General features: G+C 42.0%; 1 protein-coding gene across 5 annotated transcripts; it reads left to right on the top strand.

Annotated features, from left to right (window-relative positions):
• The first annotated feature begins 2,275 nt into the window (after positions 1-2,275).
• Positions 2,276-9,046, top strand: dkk3a (dickkopf WNT signaling pathway inhibitor 3a). Of its 5 annotated transcripts, none has more exons than XM_086287735.1 (9): positions 2,276-2,365; positions 2,910-3,013; positions 3,119-3,453; positions 3,680-3,751; positions 3,838-3,897; positions 4,673-4,765; positions 6,525-6,669; positions 6,755-6,911; positions 7,025-9,046. In XM_086287735.1, the coding sequence occupies exons 3-9, from the start codon at positions 3,256-3,258 to the stop codon at positions 7,110-7,112; spliced, it is 813 nt and encodes a 270-aa protein (XP_086143861.1). In that variant the 5' UTR covers positions 2,276-2,365; positions 2,910-3,013; positions 3,119-3,255; the 3' UTR covers positions 7,113-9,046. The 5 variants fall into 5 exon arrangements, with proteins under 5 accessions (XP_086143861.1, XP_086143877.1, XP_086143872.1 ...); XM_086287746.1 differs by lacking the exon at positions 2,276-2,365 and adding an exon at positions 2,488-2,795 and having other exon boundaries at positions 2,910-3,029; XM_086287751.1 differs by lacking the exon at positions 2,910-3,013 and having other exon boundaries at positions 2,346-2,365; positions 3,204-3,453.
• Positions 9,047-9,472: the final 426 nt, after the last annotated feature.

The following is a 9,472-nucleotide window of genomic DNA, read 5'->3' as shown; positions in this document are numbered from 1 at the left end:
ACATAAAAATTAAAACAGCCCTATATAAAAAACAACATAAAACATCATATAATCAACAAAACAACTAAAATATCTCACTAAAACCAACATCATCAGCTCACTGCAGTCAAGTAAAAAAACCAACATCTCAAGTGGTGTCAAAGGCCAGGGTGAACAAATGGGTTTTTAGAATTGATTTAAAAACAGGCAGAGAAGAGGCCTGTCTAATCTCTAAAGGCAGATTGTTCCACAGTTTTGAAGCTGCTACAGAAAAAGCACGATCTCCTCTAAGTTTACGCTCAGTCCTGTTTACATTCAGGAACAGGTGATCAGCTGACCTGAGAGCTGGTGATTGTATAAGGCTGTAGCAACACAGAGAGATATAGGCTATGGAGGGCTTTAAAAGCAAATAAAAGAATTTTAAAATGGATCCTAAAAGGAATGGGCAACCAGTGAAGTGAAGCTAAAATAGGGGAAATGTGCTTACACTTTCGAGTGTTAGATAACAGACAAGCTGCAGTATTTTGCACCCTCTGTAGATGAGTAATGTATGAAGCACTGACCCCTATATAAAGTGCACTACAGTAATCCAGCCGAGTGCTAACAAAGGCGTGGATGCAAACTGCATTTCGTTGCCCTGTACCTGTGACATGTGCAATGACAATAAAGTTGAATTCTATTCTATTCTATAACTGTCTCCAAGTGCTGCCATGAAAGAATTGGTTTTATTTTAGTCAACTGCCTCAGCGGAAAGAAGCTAGATTTTACCACTGCCTTAATCTGACCGTCAAGCTTCAGTTCAGAGTCCACTTTGACCCCCAGGTTTGTGACAGTTGGCTTATTATACAGGGCCAAGGAATCTAAATACACATTGGGGGTCTCAGTGGGGCTACCAAAAACCATCACCTCAGTCTTTTTGTCATTGATTTTTAAAAACTTAAGAGACAACCAAGCCTTAATGTTATCAAGACACTGAAGTAATGGCTGTACGGAATATGTGCCTTTTTTCTTTAGAGGGACATAGATCTGACAGTCATCAGCATAAAAGTGAAATGCAATGCTGTGTTTTCTCAATATAAAACCAAGAGGGAGCAGACACAAAGAAAAGAGGAGGGGCCCTAGAACTGAGCCCTGTGGGACACCGCACAAGAGATGAGCGGAGGACGACACATGGTCACAGAGACTGACACAAAAAGTTCACTCTGCCAAGTAGAGCCTGAACCACTCCAGTGCTGTGCCTCTTATGCCCACAGTAAAATGGCACGATCCACTGTATCAAACGCAGCTGTCAAATCTAAAAGCACAAGAACAAGACAGTCACCAGCATCAGTAGCTAAAAATATGTAATTAAAATTTTTTCAAATGGCTGATTCAGTGCTATGTAAGGATGTAAAACCGGACTGGAAAATCTCTAGTTTGCTGCCATGTCCCAAAGAAACAATAACCCCAGACACCCACAAAATAACTGTGCTAATCCCAACGAGATCTCCGAGGGAAAACTGCAAACTGCGAGAGAGTACTTACATGTTGAGGGGTTGCCTCAATGGACTCCTCAACAAAAGAAGGAATTTCCTTCATGTTGATACCTTTGCCGATTCAGAAACGCAACTTGAGGAAAAAAAACAAACATCTGGAGGAGGAAAACCAAATACTGAAGAAAGAGAACATGGAGGTGGAAAACATAAAAAGCCACTATGCACAGCTGGAGGAAAACAAAAAACCTAAACAGCTGGAGCACAAATATGAAATAATGGAGAGAAAGATGCATCTGAAAGTGGCAGAGCTTAAAGAAAAGCTGAAAGATGCCCACTTGATAACTGAAATAGAAAATGACTACAAGCAATATCAGCTAAACAAACACATGGAAGCCAAACAACAACCGCAGGAGAAATGTCAAGAGTTTGAGCTGAAGAACCAAAGGCTGCAGAACAGAAATGCAGAGTTAGTTAGAGTCAGTTAGAGTTAGTGTTAGGAGTGTGTAATAATAATAATCATCCTCTTGTCATTGGGTACAGCTACAAGTGTGCTTTCAGGATGTAGCAGATGTAAAAGCTGCATCTCAGACACTTCAAGCATCAGTCAGCATGTTAAATGTTAAAGTCGATGGCAATAGGTGAGTAGGTGAATTTTGTCAAAAAAATGTGTGCAACTACAGGACAGTCCAGGGATTATTTTTATTTTATTTATTTATTTATTTACTTTACGCACGGGAAATTGACAGATGGATTGGTGCTGCCCCTGCAGTGATGCGGACACTGTACCGATCAGTCGTGCTGAAGACTGTGGGTAGTGACGTGAGTAGAGCCACTGCTGCTCCACATTGAAAGAAGCCAGTGGAGGGGGTTCGGGTATCTCACTAGGATGCCTCCTGGGTGAGGTGTTCCAGGTATGCCCACAGGGCAGACCCAGGACACGCGGGAGAGATGATATCTCTCAGCTGGCCTGGGAACACCTTGGTGTTCACCCGGAAAGGCTGGAGGAGGTGGCTAGGGAGAGGGAGGTCTGGAGGTCCTGCCCTGGTGGAGTTTCTTAATGGAAAACTCATTGTTGCAGCCAGGGGCAGCACAAAACTGGTTTTTAGTTTTAGTGTCCTCGTTTTCCTCTTTGTTCTCGATACTGTCAGTAGTTAGCTAACATAAACTAATGCTAGTCCGTTAGCCGCAGTCAACCACATGATGTCGTGTTCCCTACCGACAGAAGATGGCGCTAAACATGTTTTGAAAACTTTCTCAGCTTCACAGAGTGAATGTCCGTTTTTGAGAACAGGGCTCAATGATGACAGTTTACAATTTTTCGTAACTGTTTTAGCAGCTAAAGTATACTTCCGCTTACATCACCAGCTTCTGTGTAAAACTGCAAGCACACCTGCGTTTAAAAAAAAGTCAAGTTTGATGTGTGTTTTTCCATTTTATTTTTGTTTTTAACGGCAGAGAAGAAAAACCTCGTCTCTGTTTACCTGGGCTACGCTTACTCACTGTTTACCTCGCCTATTGACTTCGAATAGTGGTTAAACCTGGCCGGAACTATGTTTGAAGTGCGCTGTTAAGTTGGTAACACACAATTAAAATAATGCGCACATTATCAAGTCGGCTTATTTTTCATTTTATGTATTATTTCTATTGTTATTTCACCTGTTAAGGGGCCGTCATGAATGTGGAGGTTTGATGGAAAAACCCTGCAGTGACGGAAACATCAGCTGTGGTGACGCTGTTTGTGTTTCTCAGCATCACTGCCACACCCTCCTCGGAGTGCAGCAGCAGCATCCTCAGCAGCAGCATGGTGCCAGCCATCCTGCTCGTTTTGGCTGTCACAGCAGTCTGCAATGGCATCCTCCCTGAGATAGTGGACCCGGGCATTAGTCACATCCTGGAGAATGACTCTGCACAGGGACAAGCGGAGCCGGACAGCGTATTTGTGGAAGTGGAGCAGCTGCCAGAGGATCCACAGCAAAAGCCCGAGGACTCGTTTCACCAAGTAAGCAGCCAGTTGCACCTCTCACTCAGCTTTTTACATGACATATAGCATTACCTAACTGCCTGTAGTATGTAGGATCTCAGTGGGTTGTATGATGAAAGTATTTTTTTTAAAACACTTCAATCTCTGGACAGAAATGAAGATCAGATGCAGCAATAAAGTAACATCAGAGTTATGCATCTTTTTTCCTGAAATCTGGCTTTGATCCTCTCCAAAATCCTTTCAGATAAATGAGGAGAACTCTCAGTCGAGTCTTCACAATGCAAATGCTTCTGATAAAGTGACTGATAAAGACCAGGTAGGCTAAGAAACAGTAAAGTAAAGTGAGGCACTGTTTGTTTCCCCTTGTGATTGAAACTTAATGTATGTCCCATCTTCACCCAGGAGACAAACAACATTACCACAGTCGACAGTTCTAACGACCTGGAGAACAGAGTCGATCACGTAAGCCCGTCCTGTTTACCTGCACGTTCAAAAAGAAATCTAGCTTTTGTATGACCTTCAGCTGCTCGGTTATCATCACTGAAGAGGTTGCATAATGTCTTGGTGCACCATCACAGCCACTGACTTGGCACTATGTCAGCAAACGAATCAAAAGCGTACTTTTGTCTCCATTCGGCCCTTTTCCTGAGTACAAATAAGTGGTAAAGATGTCAATTCTCAAATGGTCTACTAGGTTTGTCATTTTTAAATAAGTGATGATTACGTGCTTTAGGACTAAAGCTGCAAACACAAAGTGAGGTTATGTAACCAAGCACTTTTGGACATATGGTGATTAACTGTCAAATCCAGTTGGGTAGCTTTCTGATAACTCAAGTTTTGTGGCTCGGGGTGTCACAGTGCAACTAATAAAAGCATCAGTCCAAAATATCAGCCTAGTTTTTCCTGTATGAGTAAAAGAATCTCCATTTATGTGGTTAGCATCTTGCTACATTTACACGCTGTCTCACCGTTTATTTTGGCAAAATCTGTTGGGTGATTTGATGTTAGACACAGAACAGAAAAACTAGGTCAGGCGTCAGTCTAAATAATAAATAAAACCAGAGAAGGTGCCGCATTAATATATGTTTTGTGCTTCAACACCTTCAACTGTACTGTGTTGTGAATGTGTATTCAGTTAAGGGTTTCTCTGACTAGAGCTGTCAGACCCATATTTAATATTTAAATGTAATTAGAAAAACGAGCTGGCCTGATGTAGTCTCGCCTCTCTCGTATTTAGGGATGCATCAGTGACGATGACTGTGGAAAGGGAAGGTACTGCCTTCACGACCCACATAATGCCAAGTGTCTGCCATGTAAAGCGCTCGATATGGTGAGTCAACCTAAGAGACTTTTCTGTGGACGTCTTCACTGTTTTCATAATTCTTCTCTAAAACGCACTGTTTCTCCTGTCTGACGCTTTCCAACACGCACAACACGATGCGCTCTTACATCCAGCCTGCTGAGGTTTCACACTGACTGCATTGCAGTGCGTCCACAAGTGTAATTGGAGTGTGCTGTTTCCAAGCACTCTGTCCTGTGAGCATCTCATGAAAGGGGGGCAGGTTAAATATGAGCTCTTCCCTTCCATCTGCTCTCTCGGAGAACATAGAGAACAAAAGCGATTCAAATCAAAGTCCTCTTATCTCATTGGTTTTATTCAGGACTCTGTTCTACCTGTGTTGCTTGTTCAGCTGAGTCTCAATTGGATATATTAGTGTTGATGTTGACGTATGAAAAAAGCAGTGGAAGATGATGGCAGCCTGCCAAACAAGGGTAGAGGGAGGATAAATGCACAGAGGACAGGATCTGTGTCTTCTCAAAGTCGCTGACGTGGAAAACTGTGACTTTGCAGTGTCTTAAAGATGTGATATTAGGATCTCTTTCCACTGCAATCACAGATCAGCTGACCTGCTGATCTCATTTATATATTTATATATATTCTTTAAGTCAGCAGGATTGGAGAATAATTAACGCCATTTGTGCTCAATACAATTCAATTCAAATTTATATGTACAGCGCCAAATTACAACAACAGTTGCCTCGAGGCACTTTATATTGTACCTGATCCAGCCCTAACTATAGGCTTTATCAAAAAGGAACGTTTTAAGCCTAATCTTAAGAGCATAGATAGTGTCTGTCTCCTGAATATAAACTGCTGGTTCCACAGAAGAGGGGCCTGAAAACTGAAGGCTTTGCCTCCCATTCTACTTTTAAATACTCTAGGAACAACAAGTAGGCCTGCAGTGCGAGAGTGAAGTGCTCTAATGGTGTGATATGGTACTATAAGGTCATTAGGATAAGATGGAGCCTGATTATTTAAGACCTTGTATGTGAGGAGCAGGATTTTGAATTCAATTCTGGATTTAACAGGGAGCCAATGAAGGGAAGCCAATATAAGAGAAATATGCTCTCTCTTTCTAGTCCCTGTCAGTACTCTTGCTGCAGCATTTTGGATCACACGAAGGCTTTTCAGGGAGTTTTAGAACATCCTGATAAAAACAATTTACAGTAGTTCAGCCTAGAAGTCATAAATGCATGAACTAGTTTTTCAGCGTCGCTCTGGGACAGGATATTTCTAATTTTAGAGATATTGTGCAAATGGCAGAAAGCAGTCCTACATATTTGTTTAATATGCGCATTGAAGTACATATCCTGGTCAAAAATGACTCTAAGATTCCTCAGTGTTGCTGGAGGCCGAGGTCATGCCATCCAGAGTAAGAATCTGGTTAGAAACCGGATTTCTAAGATTTTTAGGGCCGAGTACAGTCACCTCAGTTTTATCTGAATTTAGAAGCAGAATGTTAGAGGTCGACCAGGTCTTTATGTCTTTAAGACATTCCTGCAGTTTAACTAATTGGTGTGTGTTATCTGGCTTCATGGACAGATAGAGCTGGGTGTCATCTGCACAGCAATGAAAATGTATCCTGTGCTTTCTGATGATACTGCCTAAAGGAAGCATGTATAATGTAATTCTCCCAGGAATCTCAGTGTTGTTACAGTGGAGGTGCATGTTCTTTTAAAGCATCTGTGTTAGGAGAAGGGCTGCCTGCTGAATTGTTGGCTGTTTGCTCAAATGCTACTTTTCTTAGTCCTGCACTAAGGATGCAGAGTGCTGTGGCGAACAGCTCTGTGTGTGGGGCCAGTGCAGCCAAAATGCAACCAAGGGAGAGGCCGGAAGCACTTGTCAATACCAGACTGACTGCAGCCCAGACCTCTGCTGTGCTTTCCATAACGGTATGTAGTACAGCATGTGTTTATCAGTCACTACCTACACACCCCCAGAGAACTTACCTTTGTTTTTGTTTTGTGTGGTGATTAGTCCTCCTCTTCCCCGTCTGTTCGGCCAAGCCTATTGAACGTGAGCGCTGCTTTGGTGCCTCAAACCACCTGACTGAGTTGTTGTCCTGGGGCCCGCAAGATGAGGGACCCAGGAAATATTGCCCCTGTGCAGGAGATCTCCACTGTCAAGACCTGGGGTGAGTGCAGTACATATAATCACATAAAAGAGATTAAAATACCGGTACCCCAAAAATATTAAAGTTTTATGTATGTATGATGCTGTAGTATTCTCTTTTTTTTTCCTCCACAGAAGAGGGTCCATGTGCCTGAAAGGAGAGGACTCGAGTGAAGAGGACCTGGCAGACACGCTGTACTCAGAGATAGACTACATACTTTAGGCTCGGCTCGATTTATTAACATTGCCTTGTAAAAAGCTAGACAGACTTCTGAGCTTTTTTCTTTTTTCTTTGCAAAGAGCACTTTCTATTTGCCGGCTTCTGTCAAAGCAGTAAATATTTAGGGCATGGGAAATGGATGGCAGTATATGTAGACTAAAATTTTAGAAATACAGACAGGTGGCACATGAAAGGAAAAAAACTGGCGGCTTATCCAAACTTGACTCAGCTGGTATTTGGATGATTTGAACCATTCACCTCCGTAGAAGAAAAACGCCACAGCGAGTGTCCAAAGCAAAAAGCAAGCCACAGCCTGAGGAGCTAGTTGTGTCATCGGCACGTTGTTTGATGATTCTTTAATCTTTGTAAGGGAATTCTGGGCAAGAGGCACTTGAAGACAGCCACTTTGTAAAACACCTACTTGGCAAGTTCTTTGATGCAGCTTCATTTCTTTGTTGTTGCAGTCATCACAGTGGGGTGATGAAGTGCCTGCCCCCGTTTTCCTGGCATGGCTCATGTCCCCTTGGATTGTCGGGTTGCTCGAAATCAATATGAATTTGTTTGTGTAATCTCCTTTATCCTAGCATGAAACATGTCCACCATGATGGGAGTGGTTCTCTTCCAAGATTACATAATTACCCTAAATCCTATCACCCGGCGGTGATAGGATTTAGGGCAGGACCCCCAAGAGTCTAGACCCTGGTGGTGGCGAAGATGAAGACGAAGCTTGGTTGGAGCGCTGACTGAGGTGTCTGTAAGGTGGAAATGGGGGTGGTTGCACAAATGAGTCTGAAAGGGAGAATGACAGACAGCACAGTTTTAAACCATGGAAAGTGGAGGTTGATTGGCTCAAAGAAGGCAGACAAGAAGATGATTGGACTAGAGGGAGTGATGCAGAGAACAAAAAGCAGCCTAACACAGGTTGATGAGCAGATCTTCCTTGTTGAAGTTTCACGTTAGGCTTTCCATCATCATTTAAATACTAAACGAGGGAATAACTTTTGGGAAGAGGTTTCATCCCTGCAGCAGAGCTCCGGAGATCTCAGGGCACGCTGAGGCTACTCTGGTTGGTCATTTAAACAGAACGGCCTTATTTTGGTTTTGCCTTTAATTTGTCATTCTTCTGTATGTAAATCGTGATGAAAGAAAAAACAGGAAGAGTGTGCGTTTGCAGGCCTGTCTTGAAACGACAATTTACTTTCTTACCCTCGACAGCAAAATAAAAATAACTCTAGACTTTATAAGCTGCTCACTTCGCTGATTATATCTGATCACAGCAGATTGGAGTTGCTTCATGCACTGTATGAAAAATAAAACAGTAGGCATGTAGTTAGAACTGCTCTGCGTATAATGCTGGCATATTTTCAGTATGTGGCTTCTTCTATTCCTGCTAACATTTCAATAACTGCTGCCAATGTGTCTTTAAAATCTAAGAAGCTTGTTTACTTTTCTAACTGTAGCTGCTCGAAACTTGTACTAGTTTCTTAAGTTGAGAAAGTCTTTTTTTCCCCCACAGATGTGTTCTTCTCACAACCTAGCCCTCAACATTTACATTGCAGAGACGACATAGAACATAACCCAATGTTTTTGTGATCTATATTATACAGTTGTTCCTTTCTTTGATGAATCCATGGTGAAATGTTACCTGTGAGATGCTAAATTAAACTGCAGTGATGCTGTGTGTTCAGGTCATCTGAGCAGAATACACAGAAACTAGGAAAACAAATAATGTAGAGTCTCATGCAGTCAAGTTACCCTGCAAATCATTTTGCTGGGATTGTTATACATACTGAATATTAATTACACCAAAATTGAAGTAATTTACTGCTTCCTAGTATGGGATTCATAACAAAATGCCATGTAATCAATAAACTGATAAACCACCATCAAATGTACTTTATAATCGCTCATTCACCAAGTACAAAAACCTGAGCTCAGGAGGGAAAGCAACTTTCTTTTTTTCTCCTCTTTTCTCTATTTGAAGGCTGGAACTACCCTGATCAGATATCAGGATGATCATTAAAGATTGACCAGAATGCAGACTCCATTTGAAAGTACTCAGTAAGACCGAGCAACGTTTTATACATTATATATTCCATAATATAAAAGAAGCTGGATTATTTGAAAAACAAAACTATTGGGAGGCAAAAATAAAGTAACCATCAGGATGCTCTAAAATGTATATAATCAGTTCAGATTGCCAAAGACAGGTTCCTTGGGATGTGATATCCCAGTACGGGTTTGTGTTTTGGTAAACTCTTCCAAATCACCACTCAGGGTACTCTAACACCTTTTCCTCCCACAAAAATGTTTAAGTCCGTGTGGACGAGCTGCACCATCTCGGTTGTGTGGCACGGTGGTGC

This window comes from Aulonocara sp. 'chitande type north' Nkhata Bay, linkage group LG1 (assembly GCF_057382095.1).
Source record: "Aulonocara sp. 'chitande type north' Nkhata Bay isolate Kocher_YH1m ecotype deep benthic linkage group LG1, A_spYH_male_GT1.1, whole genome shotgun sequence".
Taxonomy (NCBI): domain Eukaryota; kingdom Metazoa; phylum Chordata; class Actinopteri; order Cichliformes; family Cichlidae; genus Aulonocara; species Aulonocara sp. 'chitande type north' Nkhata Bay.
This window is presented reverse-complemented; position numbering and strand designations above follow the sequence as displayed.